The sequence below is a fragment of the Alternaria triticimaculans genome (assembly GCF_023758025.1).
Source record: "Alternaria triticimaculans strain BMP 0046 chromosome Unknown scaffold_14, whole genome shotgun sequence".
Classification (NCBI taxonomy): domain Eukaryota; kingdom Fungi; phylum Ascomycota; class Dothideomycetes; order Pleosporales; family Pleosporaceae; genus Alternaria; species Alternaria triticimaculans.
This window is the reverse complement of record NW_026055971.1, coordinates 181,372-206,188: the sequence shown is the minus strand read 5'-3', so window position 1 is coordinate 206,188 and position 24,817 is coordinate 181,372. Positions and strand designations below refer to the sequence as shown.

General features: G+C 52.6%; 6 protein-coding genes across 6 annotated transcripts; 3 read left to right on the top strand and 3 right to left on the bottom strand.

The window, feature by feature from the left end:
* Positions 1-5,060: 5,060 nt before the first annotated feature.
* On the top strand, positions 5,061-6,683 carry J4E78_008267 (uncharacterized protein; the record flags this gene model as incomplete). The annotated part of the gene is made up of 6 exons (XM_049368869.1): positions 5,061-5,103; positions 5,162-5,258; positions 5,315-5,383; positions 5,529-5,544; positions 5,643-6,008; positions 6,072-6,683. The coding sequence occupies 6 exons, from the start codon at positions 5,061-5,063 to the stop codon at positions 6,681-6,683; spliced, it is 1,203 nt and encodes a 400-aa protein (XP_049219313.1).
* Positions 6,684-7,951: 1,268 nt separating this feature from the next.
* J4E78_008266 (uncharacterized protein) lies at positions 7,952-9,178 on the bottom strand (the record flags this gene model as incomplete). Its single annotated transcript, XM_049368868.1, has 1 exon — positions 7,952-9,178. One exon carries the CDS (start codon positions 9,176-9,178, stop codon positions 7,952-7,954), a length of 1,227 nt encoding a protein of 408 aa, XP_049219312.1.
* Positions 9,179-9,696: 518 nt separating this feature from the next.
* On the top strand, positions 9,697-13,398 carry J4E78_008265 (uncharacterized protein; the record flags this gene model as incomplete). Its single annotated transcript, XM_049368867.1, has 3 exons — positions 9,697-9,728; positions 9,998-12,705; positions 13,292-13,398. The coding sequence occupies 3 exons, from the start codon at positions 9,697-9,699 to the stop codon at positions 13,396-13,398; spliced, it is 2,847 nt and encodes a 948-aa protein (XP_049219311.1).
* Positions 13,399-14,373: 975 nt separating this feature from the next.
* J4E78_008264 (uncharacterized protein) lies at positions 14,374-15,656 on the bottom strand (the record flags this gene model as incomplete). Its single annotated transcript, XM_049368866.1, has 2 exons — positions 14,374-15,238; positions 15,289-15,656. 2 exons carry the CDS (start codon positions 15,654-15,656, stop codon positions 14,374-14,376), a joined length of 1,233 nt encoding a protein of 410 aa, XP_049219310.1.
* A 414-nt stretch (positions 15,657-16,070) lies between these two features.
* On the top strand, positions 16,071-19,298 carry J4E78_008263 (uncharacterized protein; the record flags this gene model as incomplete). Its single annotated transcript, XM_049368865.1, has 4 exons — positions 16,071-16,253; positions 16,310-16,394; positions 16,446-16,726; positions 16,782-19,298. 4 exons carry the CDS (start codon positions 16,071-16,073, stop codon positions 19,296-19,298), a joined length of 3,066 nt encoding a protein of 1,021 aa, XP_049219309.1.
* A 1,779-nt stretch (positions 19,299-21,077) lies between these two features.
* J4E78_008262 (uncharacterized protein) lies at positions 21,078-23,192 on the bottom strand (the record flags this gene model as incomplete). Its single annotated transcript, XM_049368864.1, has 1 exon — positions 21,078-23,192. The coding sequence occupies one exon, from the start codon at positions 23,190-23,192 to the stop codon at positions 21,078-21,080; it is 2,115 nt and encodes a 704-aa protein (XP_049219308.1).
* Positions 23,193-24,817: the final 1,625 nt, after the last annotated feature.

Below are 24,817 nucleotides of genomic sequence, written 5' to 3'. Positions count from 1 at the left end.
TTACGCCACCTTCTACGTCGCACCATCGACACGTTCTGGCTGTTGTCAACCAAAATACATCGTACCAAGAGACGACGTGGATATTGCAGCCCATTGTTACCTCACCACACACACACATACACACACACATACTATTCTACCGCCTCCGTCAAACATTACGCAGGTGTCTTACTTCGGGTACGTACCATCGAAGGTACCTGTCTCAGTGTCCCTTCTTGCTAACATCTCTGGTCTAGAGACACAACGGCGACCGCTCTGCAAGGTTGAGTTGCGCCATGACATGAGCATCGGGGATTTTAAGCTTGCGATAGCGCAATGGAATTTCTCGAAGTCGAAGGAAGACCAAGAGGCTAACGTCGTCGCCATCGCCGCCAAATTGATCTCCACCAGAGGTCGATTTCACAAGGAACAAGAGCGGTCGCGATACCAATGCAAATACATCACGTCGCACATGATGTTCTACCGCCTTCTACAAATCATATCTTTCTATCGGTAACTATTATACATTGTGGCTTTATCAAGGTTTCTCTGTATTGACGTGCCTATCTTAGTTACACAACTGCCACCCGATCGGCAAACAAGCTGCAGATCTCGGCAGAACGAGGCGAGCCAGCGCCTACATTGCCACCCTGGCTAAACATTCCCTTCCTCGACCGCGTACAAGGCGTTGACCTTGGCTATACTCCACAAGCCAATGGGGCAAAGAACAAGCCCACTACAGACCGGATCCGGCTGGGAGATCGTATAACCGATCAAGCCGGAAAAGATACCGAGTACGGGACTCTGGGGGCTATTTTGTATGAGCCAGAAGATGAAGGGAATTAGCCCTACGCCATAACAGCAGGACACGTTCTTGCAGGCGGTGACGAATTCTGGGTCACGAACCGTGAGAATGAAAGAGCGGATACGAGGTACGGTAGCCGCCCTCAAAAACCCTTGCCTCTGACATCGTACCAGATCGACCACGCCCCGTCGCATCCCAACACAACACGCCGGTTCTCATCGCAAAACCCACTATACCGACACTTGATACTACCCAATCAAAACGTCTACAGTATCCCCTACCAGGCGTGTCGCATCATCAAAGAACCAGCCGGAAGGGCTTCGAGACCCCCAGGCAGCTACATATTCTTCCGTACAGTAATGATATCTGCAGAACGCGTATCGTATGCGCCAGACTTCAGTTCACCTACGGTCTTCCGCCTTCACCCCTAGTGATACAACCACCGACCAAAGGGGAGTGGAATCCGAATTTGGAACATTGGGCGTCATTATGATCGACCCAACTGAATTTGGCAATCAGCCGTACGGCATAACAGCCGGTCATGTCCTGGCACGGGTTGACGACTTCTTCGTCACCAATCGAGTGACTGGAGAGCAGATCGGAGGGTCGCGAGTGGCCTTAAAGAATCCGGATAAGAATGATCCCCTGTCGGCAGAAGTCGGCATACTAAAACTGAGTATGAACGATGCCGACAAAATGTGTTCGGTTATGCATCGAACAACGATGCATCACTACCAAACCTTCATCGACACAGACAATCTCGAGGAGCCTCTCTTCAACTTCAACAACACACGATATGTGGCAATAATGGACGCCAAGGTGCTTCCAGCGGGTTCACCATGGGTCGCCTAAGGAAACTGGAGTCGAAACTCCCTTGGGATACAAACTCACACACCATCAAAGACTACGACATGGACGTATGCTTTGACTCAGCACTTGGCAACACCTCTCTTTGAGGAATACAACAAGACACCAAGACCGAGATTCATCAGTGTACGGCTGTTGTAACCTCTCCGCATGCCTGTGCGGTGTGGGTGGACACTTCGTGGCTTCATTGTATACGTCAAAATGGTTCTGAAAGACGGAAGCAATTGCCACTGGTCGACTCTCCACGGCTCACCGTTGCCGCATTCCACCAACGGTGTCCCTCCAGATCTCAACTACTACCGAGCAACTCCAATATTCGATATCCACAGACCATGCGCACACCACACAGTCATCTCCCACCGACACTGAGCGCCGACACAAAGCCATGAAGCGTATGGGCTGTCTTTACGTGCACAAGGACGCCCCTTATTCGAGGAAACTCTGGACACCCTGGAGCCTACGTTGACGTTCGGTTGTCTACTTTGCATGGTTTCATCCTGATGTAGACTACAGGCCTATGCAGCTTTCTCCTTGTATAAGTTGGATGGGAACAAATTCTGGGTCATGAACCGTGCGAATGAAGAGCGGATACAAGGCACGCGGGTACAGCTGAAGAACCCCAATCGCCATGACAAACTTTCCCAAGAAGTGGAAATTCTAAAGCTACGAATGAAAGATGCTGGCCTGTTCAGCGGCGTCATTCCGCGTATAAACATGGCACATTTCACACCGAATTGGGTCGCTGAAGGAGCGACCGAACCACTCTTTTCGGAAGGCAACGAACGCTACCCTGACGTTGCTGGAGACTCTGGCGCCCTGGTGTACTCGATGGACAAGTCCATCAAAATTCCCTTGGGTATTCATCTTGGGAAACCCCCAGAGTCGCACTCTGAGCAGTCGAGTGCCTTTCTGTCGTTGGACAGCTACGTGATTGAAGCGCATCTGCTTGGTCTGCAGCTTGAGTTTGAAGGAAAAGAGTGGGTAGGCAAAGAGGAGGTTTGCGCACTTCAGGTAGCTAGATAGTGACTAAGAGGATCGTTTGAATGAATTGTATCCCTTAACTACGCGGATATTGCGCATATGCGTGACATATTATTAGCTATGTACTCGCTAAAGTTCATGATGATCACAACTTTCTCGCTTCGCGGATGCGATGTGATCGCCAAAGCACATTATGATTACGACTTCTTCGACCCGCTGATTCTATGTAGTCGTCCTGCCATTTCCCTGCTTCACTCTGGTGTATAACCGTCCAGCGAAATTCTTTTGATGTCACTATCTCGTGGAGCCACTTCGGCAGCACCGGAATCTCATCGTCATTCCCGTAGTGCGCCGTGAATGTGTACTTTGTCTCGAAGGCAGTGTCCCTGCCTGGGAATCCCAGCGCGGCAACGACAATTTGAATTGCCGTCAACACGCCACAATGTAAGAGTAACTTCCGGCTGGCCTCGCTACCTCAGTGTCCGGTGCTCATGTCATAGAGGTATGTTTCGGCACAGTCAAAGTGCTCAGCGGGTCGCTCCTCATATCTTTTCAACTTCCAGATAGCGCAGAGTTCTTTGATCTGGGCGTATCAGGGCGCTTCAGGCGTCGAGCGCGGTGGTGGTAGGTAGTGCATTCGGCGCCCGCGAGTACCGTTCGCTCGGATGTGGTGTCTTGGTAACATTGATGGCGGTAACCGAGCTGGGGACTCAAGAGTGTTTGACGAGAGCTTTCTACCCAGCAGATATTCGTATGTATGGCGACTTGTTTGATGAAGGAAAGAAGTTGTTACACCAACTCATTTGATTCCAATAAAAGGTTTTACCCACCACATGATGACCTTACGCCAACTTAACATACTTTCGCTCTCCAAAATCACAATAATACCCGAACCCACTATGCGTCTCAACCAGCAACAGCGGTCTTAACCACTCCGGCACTTTCGGCGCCACATTGTCCTCGTGATAATACACCGCCATCACATGTTTTCTACTTGATGTAGTCCCTCCAAAGTCGAAACCTAGCGCATCCACAATTCTGCGGATAGCCGTATGCAGTGCGCAGTCTAGAGACGACTTCCGCTCGTCGTCACTGGCCCACAAGCCTGTGCTTGTGTCGTAGGAGATGCTCTGCGTGGTCATAGGTTGAAGGGGCTTGGTCTTCAGAGAGTTTGGTGAAGTCCCAGATGGTGCAGACTGAGGCGAGGTCTGGCTCTGAGATGGGGATTGGCGTTGGACGGGGGGGTTGGGGAGGTTGGGGGTAGACGATGCGGCGGCGAGTGCCGTCGGGGAGTGTCTCGAAAATTGGTCGGCGGCGTCTAGTGGTTCGGCTTGATTGAGGGGTTGGAGTTGGACTTGTCATGGTGGTCGTCTTTTGCGGTGGAGACGAATGGGTTTGTGTTGAATATCGGTTTACGTGGTGGTTTGAGGTGCGCTGAGGTCTATGTGAGCTTACAGCATTCTACGCGCAGCACCGGCTTTATATACTCATAACTGTTCGATCGTAATTCGGGTAGGATTAGTGGGTTGGCCTGTGGTCCTCGGTTCCGCTGTGACGCATAATGAGCAACGGACCAATCTCAGCTTCTGGGTTGGAGATGACCGTATTCCAGCGTGTGAACTTTGGAAACGCTCGCAAACTCTTTGACACCTACTAATGCGACAACGCCCTCGAACCGCAATGACCACTCACACGACACTCGTCGCAACACCCCCAACCGCAAGATGTCCAGTGCTCCTAGTTCTTCGCCGTCTCTTCATACTTAGTCGTCAAGATAACTTCTCCAACATACCCTATATGTGGTGTTAGTAGTGGTGCAAGGAAGTCGCTATACAATCGAATATCTGCTGGGTAGAAGGCTGGGTCTGGTACGTAGCGGGTAACGCTACCCTGGTACCGCTATGACGCATAGATATAATGAGCCAGCCACAACCTTTGCGACCCTAACAAGATCTATACATGAAGAACCTCGCATGTCAAAGTCGTCGAAAAAAAGACAAGAACGAGGGGCGCCGTCCTTCGCACCTCGACTTGCGCATCCGGCACGCGTTGCATGCGAAATCAACGCACCGACGTCTGTTGGTCGATGCGGCCGTGTCCACGGCTGACTCCGACTCAGCCGTGGTTATGGTGGTGGTGAAGGAGACGGCGTCTGGACATGTCGTTTCTCTAGCACAGACGGGATATCACGTGTCCGGTTATTCCCGTCCGGGGCATGGTAGCGTCTAACTAGGTCAACCCGGGGTAAACGCGGCACGCCACATGCATCTAGTCACACCTCAAGCCAACACGACACCGCCCAAGTAATGAATCCCTCGATACACTCAGCGGCCTACCCACTGCATCCTTGCATCGCCTGTCCATCGCTCTCCACAACCGTGCGTCATCGTTACGCCAAAGTCGTAGCACGAGCACTATCCTATACACCATGTCCGGAAACATGCACAACGACTTCCACGTTGCCATTGTCGGTATGCATATCTTCACATTGACCCTTCTACCATCCCATATCACTAACAGGCCATCCAGGCGCGGGTATTGGTGGCCTCGCCCTGGCCATGGCGCTGCACAAGAAATCCGTCCCCTTCACCCTGTATGAGGACGCCAAGGAATTTTCAGCTGTAGGGTATGTCCTCATCACCACGCACCTCACCTAGGCTTCCTTTGCTTACTTGATCACAGTGCTGGTATCGGCTTTGCGCCAAATGGCATGCGAGCCATGGATCTGATTGAGCCTGGATTCCGTCCCTTGTACGAGAGGATTTGCGTAGGAAATAAGGGTACTGACAAACAAGATATCTTTTTTGAGGGTATGCTTCTTAGTGAGGGTTTGGGTATGTATATTTCCTGTGCCACATTTCTTCTTGGTGTGCCTATTGCTAACCTGTTATTGCAGGCAAAGACCAAGCATGGTACGGCAAGTCGGCGTGGGGCCATCCTGATTTCGAGCGCAAGTCTGCATGTGCTACAACCCATCGCTATTTACACGAGTATTGCTAATTGGCACCAGGCACATCGCAAGACGCTGCTTGACATCATGACCAGCTTCATTCCACGACAAAATGTCAAGTTCAACAAGCGCCTCGTCAACATCGAACAGCTGCCATCCAAAATCGTCCTTACCTTTGCCGATGGAGAAGTCGCTGAAGCAAGCATTCTTGCTGGCGCTGACGGCATCAAGAGCACAGTCCGAGAACATGTCCTGAAGCCGGAATTCCCGGACCAAGTAGCGCCAGTCTACGCTGATGCATATTGCTACCGTGCTGTCATTCCAATGGCTGATGCCGAAGCTATCCTTGGAGATTTGACCGACGTAGCCAAATTCTATTTTGGCCATAAGCGCTGCGCAGTAACTTACCGCATATCAGAGGGGAAGGTAAGGCATTACCCATGTTCACAACCAAAGAAACGTCCCCTTGCTTACCGCTATTCCTTGCAGGAGTTCAACTACCTTTTGTGCGTCACAGATGAGCAAGGCTGGCAACCGGACAAAGCTGTTACACAGAAGGTCTCACATGAAGCCATGATGGCCGATTTCGAGGGACCAGGCGTCGACGACCGCTTCCGCCAACTTTTGGCCAAGGCAAATCCCATCCGATGGGGCTTCTTCCACCACTTGAGGACTTCGACATATTACCGAGGCCGTGTGGCTCTTCTGGGCGATAGCGCACATGCGTCATTGCCATTTCAGGCAGCGGGCGCTGCTCAAGGCGTCGAAGATGCTCTGGTCCTTTCGAATGTATTGTCAGAGCTTGTCAAATCATCGCGAAAAGAAGCAAGTAGCGACGCAAGCATCGTTGCTGGTCTCAGCGCGTACGGCTCGGTACGAAGGCCACGCGCCCAGAAGCAGCTGGAGCAGGCAGCTGAGGTTGCCCGTATGCTATTCTTCCAACACGAAGAAGCAGGGGACGATATGGGCAAGATCTTGCCTCGCCTTCAGCAAGGTCGATTTGACTGGCTCTGGTTTCACAACGTGCAGGGTGACGTAGACGAAGCCTTGTCGAGAATGCGAAAGCCAAACTTGTCATGCGAACAAGTTGACCGGGCGTAGCCGCGTCAAACCCGCGTGTTCCGCGGTGCGACCCGCTAGCCCGCAGTAAGTGCGGGGCAAGACAGATCGCGAACAGTTGGTAATGAGTTTGCTAGACTCTGCGACTAGAAATTACGCTCAAGGTGCATCTCCCGTTTCTGCTTACGAGACTGGTTAGTTGCCAGGCGCCTGAATTCATTGCCAGCATCGTACTCCAACCCAAGCCAACACTCGCCATTCTCGGCCCTCTACAATATGCCAGACACTTCAGTGCCCTCTCGTCTGACCCAGCTGCCACTAGGTGACGAGCAGCCACGATACAGTGCTTCCGAACTACAAGACTACTTCCAGCGCATTAGCCTTCCCCAGAAATATTTGGATACGCCTGTACTGTCAGACAAGACGCTAGCCACTACCAAAGAGTATGGCCTTCCGTTTTTGCAGGGTCTGATGAGACACCACACCAGCCACATCCCCTTCGAAAACCTCGAGCTCCATTACTCCACCCACAAAACCGTGTCACTCAACCCCCAGGCCCTGTACACCAAGATAGTAACCCAGTGCCGCGGCGGCCGCTGCATGGAAAACAACACCTTCTTCGCCACCGTTCTGCGCTCTCTCGGGTTCCATGTGCGCAACTGCGGCGGCCGCGTGTCACGGGCCATGAGCCCTTACCCCGAGGTGCGTCGGCAGCAAGCGGACACATACGATGGCTGGAACCACATGCTGAATCTCGTGGGATTTGATGCGGGCTGGTACGTCGCAGACGTTGGAATGGGGGCCATGGGTCCCAATCTGGCGTATCCGCTGCTAGATGGATTCGAAACGACGAGTATAGCTCCAAGGCTTATTCGTGTCCAGCGGCGCGCTATTGCGGAGTCGTATGGAAGGGACTCGAATGAATTGTGGTGTTATGACGTTTGCTATAATCCGAGCAGCAGCGATAAGGGTGAGGGTGAGAGGAAATGGACGCCGGTGTATTGCTTTACGGAGACGGAGTTTTTGCCGCAGGATTACGAGATCATGTCTTGGTTTACGTCTACGAATCCGAATTCTTTCTTCACGAAATATGTCACTAGTACGAAGATGCTCATGGACGATGCGGGAGAGAGGATTGTGGGTAGTGTGACGCTTTTTGAAGGCGGGGTTAAGCAGAGTATTGGGCTTGACCGCGAGATTGTACGGGATTGTAAGACAGAGGAGGAGCGGATTACTGCGCTGAAAGAGATCTTTGATATAGATTTGACGGAAGAGGAGAGGAAGGGGATTCCGGTAGGACTGAGACTGGGTTAGATTAATCGATGTAAGAGGTCTTTGCCTTCTATCAGCCTCTCCAGATTCTCTGCTGTCTCTTCATACCATGTCGTTAGAGTACCTTCTTCGACATAACCCATGTGCGGTGTGAGTAATACCCTGCTTTTGCCTTTGACGTCCCAGTCTTCGCTACGCCATGGGCTGTCGGCAGGAAGAGGCTCGATGTCAAACACGTCGAGCGCGGCGCCACAAATGCGTCCCTGTCGGAGCGTTTCCAGCAATGCAACTTCGTCGACAAGCGGGCCTCGCGAAGTGTTGATCAGGAGGCCGGTTGGTTTCATCCACTCCAACTCCTGTGCGCCGATGATACCGCGTGAGCGTTCGCTGAGGACGTAGTGTAGGCTTACTACATCGGAAGATGTGAAGAGCTGCTCTTTGGTAACGACCTTGAATGTCTTCTCGTTTGCGTCGGTCATGCCACCACCTGTCACAGGCAGCCCGCACTCTTCGGCGAGCTTGTCGGCCTTCTCCTGTGTCAGGTTCGCGCTCCAGCACACGACTTTCATGCCGAAAGCCAGCACGCCAACTCTTGCAACATGTGCACCGATTCTTCCCAGGCCAACTAAGCCCAAGGTTTTCCTCTGCAATCCCATCGCGAGCTCAGTCTGCCATCCAGCCGGCACACCCTTACCCTTAACCACAGCATCATCCGCAGCAATATTCCGCGCAAGCCCCAGTATAAGCGCCCAAGCATGTTGGGTAGTCGGATGCCCACCCCCCTGCTTAACCGGCAGTGATCGAGGAGACGTGCCACTACCCTTCCCATCCGTCCTGCCCTTGCCAGGCGCGGCGCACACCGTAATACCCATATCCTTCATTGTATCCAGATCCCAACTCTGAAAGTTACCGCCCGTCGCAAATACGACTTTGAGATTTGGCAGTTGGCGCAGTAGTTCGCCTGGGAACGGGGTGCGTTCGCGCATGGTGGAAAGCGCAGAGAAGGGTCTGAGGCGGTCGACAAGGGCTTTGCGATCGGCATCGGATGTTTTCGGGTGCGTGTACGACGGTAGGGTATCGTTGAATACGGTTGTCTCGACTTTTGAAGGGTCGATGTGGGCGAACTGCTGGGCGGATATGTTATGGTAGTCATCGAGGACGGCGAGCTTGATGGGGAGGGAAGCCATGGTGCGTCTGGACAAGTGCGGAGAAGAACGGGTCACGAATTGGAGATGGCGGGATGGAGAGAGACGTTGGAGGAGCATGGCGCTGTGGTTATATGATGCATCACCGCGTACCGCAGGTACCTAGGTAGCTATCTCGGCACTTGAATCGGAATGAACTGAGGGGTTCATTGGTGCCTGACTGGAGTTATACTGTTTGATGAGATCCATCGGAAAAGCTCAATTAGAGCTGCTTCTTTGCCGGCGACACCGAATCATGTTGGTTTTCGTTGCGCGGAGGAAATGCGCGGCTCTATTGTGGCGCGTCGATGACGGAAATGGTGGTTGATGTTCGATAACGATGCGTGACCTCGGAACATGCCGTGCTAGCTTACTAAGCCGAACTGCTCGGCTTTGGCGCGCGGCTTCCTCGTTACTCCATCCTCCATCACCTCTTCAACGTGCAGAGCCTTCGAATCACGTCATGGGAGTCAACACTTAACCTCGCGCTACTTCAAGCTCTCAGCTTGTGCGTGATGCATTCCGGCTACTACTGCGAAGCACGCCACCGTTGCCGTGACGAGCTTGCACTTTACGCGACATTGACATTTCACCAGCACATGAAGTATGCGCTTGACATGGGCGGCAAATGGTATAGCCACCATTCGCGCGATATTGCCTTGCATCTTCACAGCCTTGTTTGTTCACCTGGTTTATTCCATTAACTTCATTCCAGGGGGGCCGCGTGCATCAAGATAAGTACATATCACCAGAGCTCATGCTCGTCAATGACAATGCATCACTACTGAGCTTGGTGCACTAATTGCATCTGTGTTTTCTCTTCTTCTGTTCTTTCTGCATACTACCGCAGCGCGGCATCAACATGAAACTCCTTGTCAGCATACTGACCTTATCCCTGAGCACGCATGCTCTGGCTTTCGATTTCGCTATAGCAGCTCCTATCAAACGCGGCCAGCGTGCGACACCAACCGTAACAAAAACGATCTACCACACGGAAGTACGGAGGCTATCTACAAGCTTCAAGGACCACAATGTTAGGAGCGAAAGCTTGGTGTCTGACTCCTCTGCATCTATCTCTGATGAGGTCTTCGAGGCTATGAACGGGGACACCGCGTCATCCATGGCAACAGCATTCCTTTGGCCAAGAGGAGCAAGTGGACAGAAGCCTACAATTTCGCAACTACCAATTACCGGCGTACCTGTGAGTTTCAACGCGAGGCAAGTCGGCTTCGTACATTTCGACGATGACACCAAACGCGAAGAGGCTCTTCATTCCGGAACAAAAACCGTCAACAGGAGGAGCACCGACCTCTACCATATCAAGATCGATCTCGCATCTGAAGGCTACATCTCGGTCTTCATGTCCAACAGCACGGCCTCTGCGTTCTGCAAAAGCGAGGTAGAGCTGGACTCGGAGGGTGGGCCTAAAGGAGAACTACAACTAGCTGTTCGGAATTCCACAAAGGTCGTGGCTATATCTGTGCACCAAGAAGCGGCTGATAGCTTCTGCCTCCATTTCAAGAACGCGGAGGGTGTCGACAGTTCACCGAGTGGCCAAGTTCCCGGCAGCGTAACAGCGACAGCCTCGGCATCAGAAGGCAAGACCTCGAAGGCCCCACCAAGCGAGACAACGCCGGAGAGTGTGTCGAAGTCATCCAAACACGCGTCTACGGTAGTCACTGCTTCGGAGACTGACATCGATGATTCGGCTTCATTAACATCCGCGACGTCGACCAGCAAGAAAACTACGTTGAACACCTTCGATATCACTCATGAGATCGAGACTTCGAAGTCTACAAAACGTGTACCAACAGAAACTACCCCCTCTGAGTCAGGATCTACTACCCAAAATGAGGGTACAGATGAGACCGTGTCTCGGACCTCCGAAGCGGACGACAGCAGCAGTGGGTCTGAGGCAACAAAGTCTTCAAAGCACAAGTCCACGTCTATAACGGCTTCGGACAGTGAGTTGGCTACTTCGGAATCGGCAATCGATGTATCCAGCAAGCACAAGACCAAATCTACAGCGAGCGGAGCCGACGAAGATTCGTCAAAGACGATCGAAGCTTCAGGTACACCGACGGTGTCAAAAGCTTCGAACGCCGACCCTTCTGCACCCGAAGAAAGCGCCTCACCTTCGACTAAGGCAAAGTCAAAGATTTCCGAAGCTACTGAGACTGAGGATATCCCCGAATCTGCAACATCGGTCCAGGAGTATGGGGGTCCAGCTGTAGACCCTGCAAACCCTGCTGACCTAGACACATCCACGACGCCCAAGGCCACACCAGCCGCTGTTCCTGTTAGCACAACTACGGACGAGCCGTTTACTGAAGCAAGCATAAACTCGTTTTACTCGTACATTAAGAGCTTTGTAGAGACTGCTCCAGACATAGCCTCAATCGCAGGCAGTACTGATCAGGCTTCGATAAAGACTACCGAGTCTACGAATGGGGCGGTGCGACGCGGAATACTAATAGCGCCAACGCCGGCTTTGATAGGCGTCAGAGCTGAAACGTCTTCTCACTCGACAGATAACAGCATGACATATACTTCCGACTATAGCTGGAATGGTGCCGTCTCTACTGCTATAGCTTCTACCACAGCGTCGAGTAACGCTGCGATCGGTAGACTGAAACCACCTTCTTTACTCTGGCGCATGTGGTACCCCGCGACTACCACCAAGGTCATCCGCTCGAGAAGCTTCAGTGGGCCTGGTGAAGAACCAGAGCAAGAAGACGAGGGGTTTTTCAATATCGATGTAGAAGATGATGGGCCTACGAGGGTTAGTTCCGGTACTGATGGAGTCGAAGAGGAGACGGCTATTGCGACGAAGTTTGCGCATAAGCAGGAGGATAAAGATGGGGATGATGAAGGTATTGATGTGAAGGATGGGGGCGAGGAAGAGGATGAAGAGCTACCGGTTGATGGGGAGATGATACCTAACGAAGAAGGCGACATTGATGAGGGGGCAGCTGGAGACGACGAGACGCCTACGTCTACGAAGAGCAAGGCTTCACATATCAAGACTGCAGCAGATGAGGAAGATGACAGCGTGCGAACCACCGACACATCTACGGATGTTGAGGAGAAGGTCACATCCACCAAGAAGAAACCTGCGGACGAGGATGATAACACCGTGCCGACTGCCACCGCATCCAAATATTTCGAAGAGAAAGCAACATCCAGCAAGATGAAACCGGTGGAAGATGACGATGAAGAAGAGTCCCAAGAAGACACTTCCGCCGCCGACACCCCCACAAGCACATCTCATAAGCCCAAGTCCACCAGACCCGCAACCTCCAACTCCGAGGACGACGCTAAGGAAGAACCGACTACGACCACCAAATCTAAACCCGCAACCTCTAACTCCGATGACGACGCTGAGGAAGAACCGACTACGACCTCCACCTCCAAGTCCAAATCTACCCACAAGTCCAAAACCCCAATCCCCTCCCTCGCCTCAGGCGTATCCTTCGCCTTCCCCTCCACCACGCCCCTAAACACCTCTCCTTCCACCAATCTCGCCTCTCCACCACTCCCCACACCCCCGCCTATTCCAACCGGAGCAGCGCCCATGCCAACACAGCCCATAATCTGGGACCCAGACTGTCCTCAGATTTCCACATCCACCTTAACCGCACCCAACGGCGTTACCACAACACTTCCGATGACTGTGGGACTGGGATGTTGGCGCATGCTAGCTGGGAATGGAGGGAATGGAGGAGATGGAGGGAATGGAGGCAATGCAGGGAATGAGACAATGACAGGAGGCGCGAATGGGCATATGATCAAGAGTAAAGCGTGGAATATTCTGAGTGACAGGCAGAACGTGAAGTTGGGCGTGGTGTGTTGGATGGCTATTGGGGGGATTTTTTGGCAGTAAGTAAACCCCTTCTCTCCTACCCTCCCTGCCCTCCTTCTCCCGCCCCCCTCCATCCCTCTTGCGCCCTCAATCCCTGGTTCTTCACCTTCTTCCTTTCCCCTCCTCTTTTTCCCCTCCTCTTTTTCCCCTCCTCTTTTTCCCCTCCTCTTTTTCCCCTCCTCTTTTTCCCCTCCTTCTTCCCCGTCCTTTTACCAAATGCTGACCTATCCCACCGCCATCCAGATATTTTCTAAACCACCTCCAGTTCGTACGCGGTGAATGGCATTTCGGCCGGAAGTCCGTGTGGTATATCCTCGATATGGAGATGCTAGGTATAGGAAGCAGGCTTAGAGAAAGGAGCGAGGAAGCGCAGAAGGTGTGGGAGAAAGCAGAGAGGGAGAGGGAGAGAGTTGAGAGACTTGCGAGACTGGGCGGATAGTCAGCCCATCGCAATACCTATGCGAGTGTTTCAGTGCGGGTAGTGTAATGCGAATTGTCTTGTTGTATATACGTCTATAAATGTTGTTGTTCTATATATGGGAATCATATGCAGAAACTCCTCCACGCCCCTGACATCCCTCCTCTCCCCTTTCCTTCCTTTGTCCCCAGTCAACCCCAATTCCAACTCCGATACGTAGCCAAAGTGAACTCGATCACAAGGCCACTATACCTAGTCAACGGTCCTATGATCGAGTTCACTCCAGCTACGCAGCGGCTTTGGAAGAGACGCCGACGATTATCTTCACCGCCTCTGCTCTCTCCCCTCGCAGTCCAGCTTTTATCCCATATCTCCTACCCAGCCCTAACAGATGCAGTCGTTTGTTCCTCACATTCTCGGAACAAAAGCAACAAACGACTGTATCTTCTTATGCTGAGCAGCAGCGTTGGAAGTGACGCCACTTGTTACTCTCGCCAACGAAATCTTCTTTTTCCTTCACCCCAATGTCCCACACAGCCCAAGTAAATGCGCCAGTTCCCCCATACCCCCTCAGAAGTAGCAGAAGTTTCTTGAGAGAAAGATGTTTCTCAGAAGAAACAAAGGCTACTTCCGAGAACGTATGAAACGAAGAAGCGGATTTACTCAAGCTGAGCAGCAGCGTTGGGCGAAGGAATGACCGATTGGTGGAGGTCACATCTTTCGCTCCCTCTTCGTACCATCTTCCTGGATACCCATCTGAAGGTTTGAATGACATGTACGGGATAGGGTGGTGGCATCTCCTATGTGAAACAAGGCGAGTCTCCTTGTAAGATGATCTGGAGTCACTCGTCTTGTCCCACATAGGAGGTGCTACCACCATATCGCGTACACCCCACCCAAGCGTCCGAGCTCCGATTGACACGAGCTGTTGAATCCGTCTCTTACTTCGCTCGCACTACGCGCCACGTACCACCCAACCAACGTCTTCCAAGCTCTTCAAGTCAACAAGATCCTCGCATCCTCATGCATAATCATAACCTCTTCATTCTCAAAACTATACTTCCGCCTCACAATCTCAAACACAATAAGCCCCGCAGCGGTACTGGGAACCTGCTTAATCGTGCTCATGAAGAAGTCTCTATAGAGATACTTCCTCCACCCGCCAGCCCTCTTCGCAAGAACTTTGCACTGAGCAAACGTCTCCTCGTACGCGTGGTAGTAGCGGCGGACGATATGACTAGGCTTGTTGTCTTGGTGGGCCTGGAAGTCCAGGGCTTCGAGACGGCGGTAATGGACGTCTTGGATTTCGGTCAAGGGGTGCTGGATGAGTTGGGAGGTGATGGATGCGGAGACGCCGGCGAGGAGGAGGAACATGGGTTCGAGCATGTAGTGGGGGCGGATAACGGGGCGGTCGTCGTGGTCTTCTTGGAGGTAGGGGATGGATTTCTCAAGGAGGGTGTCGCGCGTTCGACTTCCGTAGTAGCGGCTAACGAACTCGAGGTAAGCTTGACTCTTCACTGTTTCGAAGGTGCCGAAGAAGACGGCGGCGCCGAATGCGTCTTTCATGAATGAGAGAGACCAGCCGGCGAAGATGCCTTGGACGCCGATGGAGCGTAGTTTGTGGCCGGCGTAGTGCCACATTGTCTTGTGGCGTCCTTCGAGGATGTCGGCGGTACGGAACCGGGTTTGCAGGGCATCAAAGGGAGCCGCGATGACGGATTGGCATGAGCCGCCGATAAAGCCTGCGGTGAAGGTTATGGAGGGGGGAGGGGGCGGGTAGACGCGTTTGGTTTGGTAGGAGGAGGGTTCATGAAGGGCGGAGAGACTGTGTAGGTAGGCTGTATAAAGGACGGCGCCAATACTATCTCGATATTAGTACGAATGTTATTACATGGGAGAGAGGCTGCATACCAAGTATTTGCCATCAGCGGTGGCAGCACCTGCTTCGGTATAAACCCCCATCCCTCAGTCCGTATCGCATGCGCCAGAACCGCTGGCGTAGTCATCCTCCACGACCACTTCGCATCTGCCATGACATGTGGGTTTATCGCCCTCGCATAGCTCATGTAGTCGATCCTCCCCCTGAAGAAGGCTTTTACTGGTGCTCGGAAGTAGAAGGCGACCATCCTCGCTGCCACGGCGCGCATACCAGCGGCCTGCACACCCGTCGCTGGTGCCTTGTTGGGGGCCTGCGGGGCGTCGGGCGTAGTGGTCGTCGTGTCATTGGAGGCATCGCTTCGGAGGGAGACTCCAGCGCGAGGACTGGAGCCGGTCGTCATCGCATAGTGTTGGTGGTTGGGGAGGTTTGCAGACGCATGGGTGGGGTGGTGAGGGTTTTGAGGTGGATGAGGCAGCCGCGTGGGATGGTCACAAGATGGAAGTGACTTTGGCGTGATCAGAACTTTGGAGTCTACAACAACAAAAGATGATCAAAGTATTTACAAGAAGAAAACGTGACGTTGAAAAGTGTTGCCTAGGAAGATGTGGGGTTTATCAATGCCAGCTCTAGAGAGCTTTGCTAGGTGAGGTTGGCGCTAGTATGATTGTGGAGTTGAGAGGCGCACGGCCCCCCAGCGCGTACCTCGCGTCGCATCATCCTTTCGCGACTTTCTCATCGCTGCCTTCTCTCTCCCACCTTCTCCCTCGCAGCTACGCCAACCCGCCTGGAGGATATCTTCAGCGCATCCTCAACCATGGCGGAGAACGACATTGTCATCGACAAGGCGCTATTCCACGAGCGCCTCAACGCCCTCGTCACCAAGTGGAAGGCCGACAAGCGCTCCGGCGACGCTGTTTTCCAGGGCGCAAGCTCTATCGCGACACTCGTGGGCAAGGCGAGTGAGCCAGGCATCTATTTGAAGCCCGCAGCGTTCCAGGTAAGATTGCGCATATCGACATGTGATGAACGGACAGTGAGCTGATGAGACCCCAGCTATGGCTGCTAGGCTACGAGTTTCCCGCGACGCTCTTCATCCTGACCCCCGACCTCCTCCAGATTGTCACCACCAAGAAGAAGGGTGAGTCTGCCAAGTTCACCCCAAAATGAGAATGGTTGCTAATGAGGATAGCTTCCTACCTTGAACCGCTCAAAGGTGGCAAGGTGCCGGTTGAGATTCTCGTCCGCGGCAAGGACGCCGAGGAGAACAAGAAGCAGTTCCAGACATGTCTCGAGACGATGAAGAAGGCGGGCAAGAAGGTGGCGGTGCTGAAGAAGGACAACGCCAACAACGCCTTTGCGAACGAGTGGAAGGCTGCCTTTGACGAGGCTGGCTTCAAGGAGGAGGACCAGGTCGATCTGGCCTCCATCATGTCCAACGCCGCCTTGTCCGTCAAGGACGAGAAGGAGCTGGTAAGTCTGGCCTCACAACTCCGCACTGGCATTACTGACCTTCCTGACCTTTTAGCGAACCATCCGCGACGCCGCCCGCGCCTCGAGCGCCCTCATGTCCAACTACTTCGTCGAAGAAATGTCCGACATCCTCGATTCCGAGAAGAAGATCTCCCACCGCGCCCTCGCCGACAAGGTCTCCAACAAGATCGACGACGCCAAGTTCTTTGAGAAGCAGAAGCTGTCCAAGACATTCGACTCGATGCAGCTCGACTGGTGTCTGCAGCCTACGATTCAGAGTGGCGGCTCATACGATCTCAAATTCGCGGCCGAGCCCGACGAGAACAACCTGCACGCGGGCGTCATCATCTCCGTCCTCGGTCTGCGCTACCAGACATACGGCGCTATGATCGGTCGCACATTCATGGTCGGTCCCAACAAGGAGCAGGAGACTGCCTATAAGTTGCTTCTGGCGATTCACGACTTGGTCATCAAGTCGATCAAGGACGGTGTGGTGGCCAAGGACGTCTACAACAAGGCGCTCGCGCATCTCAAGTCGAAGAAGCCAGAGTGGGAGAAGCACTTCCCCAAGAACCTCGGTTACGGTATCGGTACCGAGAACAAGGACTCTTCGCTGCTCCTGAGCGGCAAGAACACCCGTGTCCTGAAAGACGGCATGACCTTGGTAGTCCAGACTGGTTTGTCAGACCTCGAGAACAGCAAGCCGCAAGACAAGAAGAGCAAGAACTACTCCCTCGTCTTGGTAGACACCGTCCGTGTTAGCGCCGGCGACTGCGCAGTCTTCACCAAGGACACCACCTCAGATCTGGACGCCGTCTCGTTCTTTTTCGACGACGAAGAGGAGGAGGCCAAACCCAAGGTCAAGAAGGAGCGCCCAGCCATCGCCCAGACGAACATCACCAAGACCCGCACACGCCACGAGCGAACAACAAACCAAGATGCCGAGAAGGAGGAGCAACGGCGACAGCATCAAAGAGAGCTACACGCCAAGAAGCAGGAGCAGGGTCTTGCCGAGTACAGCGAAGGCGCAAAGTCCTTAAACGGCACAGAAGAGAAGAAGTTTAAGAAATTCGAATCTTACAAGCGCGACAACCAGTTCCCCAGCTCAGTCGCCAACTTGGAGATCGTTGTCGACAAGAAGAACCTCACAGTCCTTCTTCCGATCATGGGCCGACCCGTACCCTTCCACATTCACACCATCAAGAACGCATCGCACACCCCCGAAGCGGACTTCACATCTCTCCGCATCAACTTCCTCTCACCAGGTCAAGGTGTTGGCCGGAAGGACGACCAGCCGTTCGAAGACCCCAACGCACACTTCATTCGTAGTTTGACCTTCAAGTCGCACGATGTTGACCGTATCGACCAGATTACAAAGGACATCACAGAGCTGAAGAAGGACGTCGTGCGAAGGGAGACTGAGAAGAAGCAGATGGAAGACGTCGTTGAGCAAGACAAGCTCATCCCGCTCAAGACCCGCAAGCCGCACATGCTCGACCTCATCTTCATCCGCCCCGCGCTCGACGGTAAGCGCATCCCCGGAAGTGTCGAGATCCACCAAAACGGTCTGCGCTACGTCCACGGCAACGGCACAGCCAAGATCGACGTCCTCTTCAGCAACATGAAGCACCTTTTCTTCCAACCCTCACAACACGAGCTCATCGTCATCATCCACGTCCACCTCAAGAACCCAATAATGCTGGGCAAAAAGAAGACAAAGGATGTCCAGTTCGTCCGCGAAGCCACAGAAATGCAATTCGACGAAACAGGCAACCGCAAGCGGCGCCACAAGTTCGGCGACGAAGAAGAATTCGAGCAAGAACAAGAAGAGCGCCGCCGCCGCGCAGCCCTCGACAAGGAATTCAAAAACTTCGCCGAGAAGATCGCCGACGCCGCGCGCAACGAGAACGTCAGCGTCGATATCCCGTACCGCGAGTTGGGTTTCAACGGTGTCCCATCCCGCTCCTCCGTCCTCGTTCAACCCACAACCGACTGCTTGGTTCAACTCACTGAACCCCCCTTCACCTGCCTCACCCTCTCCGAGATCGAAATCGTCCACTTGGAGCGTGTTCAATTCGGCCTGAGGAACTTCGACATGGTCGTCGTATTCAAAGACTACAACCGCCCACCCGTGCACATCAATACTATCCCCGTCGAGTCCCTCGATCCCGTTAAGGATTGGTTGGATAGTGTTGATATCCCGTTCACAGAGGGTCCCTTAAACCTCAACTGGGCCACCATTATGAAAACCGTTACGTCGGACCCCCACCAGTTCTTCGCGGACGGCGGATGGAGTTTCCTCTCCAACGAAACCGACGACGAGGGTGATGGCGAGGAGGAAGAGGAGTCTGCGTTTGAGGTTAGTGAGTCTGAACTCGCTATCTCGGATGAATCCTCCGACGAATCGGACTTTGATGAGAACGCTTCTGAGGAGATGAGTGATGAGGGTTCAGAAGATGAGTTCTCAGAGGGGGAGTCATGGGATGAGCTGGATAAGAAGGCGGCGAAGAAGGATAAGGAGGCTGCGGCCGACGCGAGTGAGGATGATGGCAAAAAGAAGAGGAAGCGTTAGTATGCTGAGCGTGCGTCGAAGAAGGACAAGGCTAGGAGGTTGAAGAGGTTGAGGATGGAAATGTTTGGATGGTCGTTTCTTGAGTTGGTTGAGAGGGATAGGGCGGAGAGGGATAGGCTGGAGAGGGGGGAGTATAGCTAAGATCCTCCAGCTCCTCTCCGACTTGGGTTTTTGGATTTTTGTACGATTAAGATCCTTCACCGCCGGCTGTTTACCTAAGGGATGGTAATGGTCATGGTGATGGGATTGGGGGTTTGTAGCTAAGCCTGGCTTTTCGTTTGAAGGAAACTTTTTAAAGCGGGAGTTGTTCCTTGCGCAATAACGTTTTAATCTGAAGATGTGCGAGGTATTTACCTCTTTCTCTGCGTTGTGGTGGCTTCTTTCGTCTTTCGCTCTGCCGACTTTACTTAATTCACGCACAGTCGTGCCTGCGTGTCTATGTCAAACGCCTTTTGGAACGAGTTGGCGTTGTTGTTGTGAGGCTAGACAGTGACGCGTGTGTATTTCTACCTCAGGATAGTGCAGATACTTTTCTGTGACGGATGGAGGTGAGAATCTTGGTAAGTGATAGTTCCACATTTTACGCTAGACCTATGTTTTATTCATGCTTCTAACAAGCAGAAAATAGAAGACATACAGCGTCTAAGGTAATTCTAGTGTGCGAGCAAGCAGATTTTGATCCTCCGCGATACCCATCTCTTCAGAACCGGGTTTGGGATTAGGTGTTCTGCGGCTTTTAGTGGTTGTTGGGGTAGCGCTGGTTGTGCGGAAAGATAAGTATGCTGTTAAACACGCGGTATGATGATTAAGAGGACTTGGGGAATGTACGTTGGTGTATTGATAGCTATGTTGGCTTTTATCTTAGATGTGCGATGGCGGGAATGACATGGACTGCAGGGCGTAGAGACATTTCGACACGATTGCGCGTAATTTGGAATTGTGTATTCAGAGCTTTTGCGTGCGCGTGAAAGGCAAGCGCAAGAATTGTAGGTTGCTACGGCAAGTACTGATAACGAGAAACAGGGTTGAAGCCGACGCGGTAAGATTCCCTCGTAAAGTTGAAGGATTGGAAGATAATGAATGGAGCTAGAAGACATTGCGGTCGATAGTGGTTTCCAATCCACCCGCTTCACCCATTTCAGCATCAATGGGCTGTTTGGCTTCGAGCTTTGAAGCCTCCGCTGATTTCCCTTTTCCCTGCTCTGCTTTCGCTAGCGGTGGCGATGATGGGTCGCGTTCCACCTTGTGCATGTGTTTGTCCCAGATGTGCCATACGAGATCTTCAACATCCATAAAAACCAGCTTGGCATATGTGGATGTATCAGACTCAACATCCCAAAAAACCGGATCGGCAAATGTGGATCTAATAGACCTTAAACATGATATGCACGCCAGAATGTTACGGTTTTTGTAAAAGGGATCTTTTAAATGGGTCTCGAAGTGTGTCCTAAATGGGGGATAATCTTCCCAGATAGTTGGTCCCTTTTTACATAACCTCGAAATGCCGGGACATCCGGATCGCACGTCAGGCTCATAAGGAATCTTCTTTCTTCTTTTCGCTTCCTGTGTTACGCGGCGCCACTTTCGGGCAACCCAGCGCTCGAGCAAGCCATGTGGTAATTGTCTGCGGTGGATGATGCCTAAATCCATCAGAACGCGATCCCATTGACGAGACGCACGGCTCCGTGTCGGCCTTTCTGGCAGAGTTTCGTCCACCTCGTTGAGCGAAGATTTTGGAGCCTCAAGCTACAATCTCTTGTGGTATATGGGATCTACAGACTAGTCTATCGTCCGTGGGTCGTCCATGTCAGGCCCTATGTCGATCTGATCAACACTTCTGATTGATGTACGACTCTTCTCAGACTGAGAGTCCGAGTTTTGTGATCCTTCGCCACTTTCTGACGGGTCTGCGATACCAGGGTGCCCTATCTTTGACTCCAGGCCTATGTTGGTGCGATTCAAAAACGGAAGAACTGGATTGGTAACAAAGTCTCGCCCCTGACCTAAGAGCCACTCTGGCGCCGGAATATTCTTCACTATGTGTTTAGAGACGTCACCTTGCGGCACACCGGACTGTGTACCTTTGCGTCCTTCCTCTGGCATCTGTATTGGGAATCCCAGGGATGCAGGTTGTTGCTCTTCGGACTTTTGAGCAGCGGTTGGCTCGTATTTCTGTGGTCCAGGGAGGGTTGAGATCGGTGCTGGGGTCATATCACGTCGTATAGCAGATTGTGGGTGTAATTCTGCGAGTACCTGGCCATTTTGTGGCTGATCAGTCGAATCGAAGCCGCTCGTCTCTGACATTCTGTTGCCGTGCAACGAATCTGGGGGCTTGGCGCTAGTCATAACGGGGTATTCGTCATCGGCGGAAGTCGAAGCTTCTACGACCAGACGCGGCGGAGAAGCTTCCTTCTTACCGGTGTCCTGTTGTAGCTGTTCAGGTGGTATGCAGGCACTTGGCTGATCAGGTGTCGGGGGCGTTATTAGTGGCGGAATCATAGTCTCGCTGATCGGAACTGTAGCCTTTGAGTCTTTTCGAGCCTCCAGATATTGGGTAACTGTAGGCAGGAAGAGCAGCTTGACAGCATCTAGATGGAATGGCTGGCGAAACTCGAATCGGTATGCTGGCCCGTAAGAGTCGGTTCGTTTTGGCTGTGGCACTGCACGATTCGGTGAAAGTCGCTGTGCTCGACCGTTCTGTCCCAAAGGCAAATGTGGCTGCGTCTTTGGCAAGTTGGTGCTATCGGAGGAATTTCTGCTGTTACTTGGGTGAGGTGATCCAGGATTGGGCCCAAGAGCTTGATCAGGTGGGCCAACCGTTCCATGGGATGATTGTGAAGATCGTGCGGGAGTTTGCGGAGGTAGCGATCCTCCTGAGCCATCATGTCCACTATCGGTATCTGATATCCTCCCACGCTCTTCTTCATCTGGTCTCGACAAGATCGGAGCTGGATCTTCGCTCGCCTCTTCTACATTTGAGCCGAAGCAGCAACTCGACGGGGACCGCGAAAGCAATGAGAAGATGAAGTCCGGGAATGAACTATTCTCGGCGTCATTATAGAGGCTCTGGAAGCTCCAAACGACTCGAAGGAGAGTAGCGAGCGAGACCACGACGGCAATTATCTGACCGATCGAGTTGGCGTTAGAGCTTGGTTGGAGGTTGTACTCTCCAATGGTAACTTCGGCAACTACCATAGACGTGAGCGAGTATAGAGCGTATGCCGTATACGATACTGATATCGTCGCAGAGTATTGTCTATACAGCAGGCCAGCCTGTAGAGTAGCCTTTGTTACTTGTCGATTTGAATCCCGCAGTTCACGCGCTAGAGCTATAGCCTTCTCCCAATACGTCTTTGGCTTTGTACCATCGCGGTTCAAGATTGGAATGCGCCCTTCTTTCTCAGATCTGTGGAACCACTCGGCGTTGTACAAAGAATGGAAGGACGAGTGGATCCACATCATCCAACGAAGCGTGTAATAGATCCAGAAGAGAGAAAGCTCGTTACCGGAGAAGGCGTTACAATCGCTTAACCGGGACCACCAGAAGATAGTAAGACACTTGCAGTCTTGCGATGCGAAGCCTCCCTTGGTGAACTTGACCACCAGCACTGGCAGGAATACTAGACCGAGGATCTGGGCTGGTATAAGTATGAGCACCTGCCATCGAGCGGCGAGGGTCTGTTTGGCAGTGACAGGAATGAGTAGAGCGATGTTTTGGGCGTCCAAGATAACTGCGCCGATCGCCGCATCGACGGATGTCAATGTCTTTTTGTACATCTGCACAATAATGGCGATGGCGAGGGAAACATGTGTGAGAATCAGGCCACCTGCGACTTCTTTTATTGCTGTCTCTTTCTTATGGAGGTGGCCCGAGCTACTGATTAAGATCAGCATTGCAATTTGTCCCCAGATAGAGGCGCGTACGCCGACACCACTGATGTCGGCATCCGGCTTCGTGCTACATGCATCCTCTGTGGCGCGATATGTGTCGCTTGCGCCAGAGAAGAGCACAGATACTATTACCACACTCAGTGTAGTAAAGAGGAGCGGGATGAAAACTCGACTTATATCAGCCTTCATAAGAAGTCTCTTCGCTTTGTTGGTCAATGATGCGTCAAGAGGCCGCCCAGGGTTTGGCTCAGGTAGCTCATTTTCGAGATTCGTTGGCGATAGGTTTACCTTCGTTCTGAAGAACACTATGTCGCTCGCAATATTGATAACTTGGAAGAGTAGCCTGATCATGCGGGTTAGCGATCAGAGCTTGTCAAAGCCAGCACAAGCCGTACAACAAGAGTAGCGATGTAAGTCGGGGCTGCCATCCGATCGCCATATTACATATCCGTTGTCCAAATTTAGCCGCCAGTTGCTGCAGTCAGGATATAAGATTGCGTGAGTGATTCGGAAGCGAGGTTGAAGAAGGCCAGGATGGAGGCATTGTCAACCCTAACATGTCAACAATGTATCTGCTAGGAGAGCTAAAGTCTCAGCTGAAGACAGCTGAGTTCGCGTACAAGCCTTTCGAATGGCGCGGGGGCTGCATATCGTGGACAGCACTTGTGGCGTTATTGAGCCAGACAGAGCCTATCGCGCGCCCATGACCAGCCTGCCATCTCTTGCCAGGCAGGAGGTTTCGCGTTACGAGCAATACCGATCACCATCTTTTTGCGACATGATGTGAGAGCGCAGTCTGCAGTCCGTCGTCGTGAATCCAGTAGTGTTGTGTCGTGATGGTATAACAATGAAGGTTTCCGCCGGGACGCCTTGCATCGCTCGGCGATTTAGCTGCTGCGGAAGCGAAAATGGAAGGACCTAGATTGTCGGGGGTTCGGCAATTGCATTTGCCAAGCATCACGTGATCGCGTTCCAGCCCTGAGGAGGCGCCTGACAAGACCTCCAACACATCTTCTGTTCACGCTTTGCTAGATTGGCATCAACTCTGGGATTTTGATACATTATTGAAGGCTTTTAAGTCGCTCCATCGACTATGATCTATATTGAGGTTCGCATTGAGTCGCGCAATCCGTGTACTACCTATCGTGTCCCCAGTATGTTACCTATCAACCGCCAAGTAGGAGGTGCTAATTAGCCGTATCTACCACACTCAGCAAGTCTAGCTGATTGGCTTATTTGACGTTATAGTGCCCGTAATTCTAAGCAAGGCGGCGGTTGAAAATCTTACTAAGGGCAGCACTGTATGGCGCTGCGGCATGGGGAGTCGGGAGGCCTGATTGCCAGGCTTCCACCCGGGCGGCTGCACAACGCCCTCGCCAGCGCTACTATGTACCCTCAAATCCTACTCTACAACGCGTTGCAAACACAATTGCGCAATCCATAACCGAGTGGACTTGTCGCAGCGGCATGGTAACGCCTCACGGATAGACACAGCGTGTGAGCCTCCCAGTCAGTCTCCCAGGTACTGCGCAGCGAGTCTTGGGCGGCTGACTCGCAATCTCTGAGCCGTGATCGTCTGGGGCGGTGGGCTGTGACAGGCGGCTACATCGAACGCTACTGTTGCTACG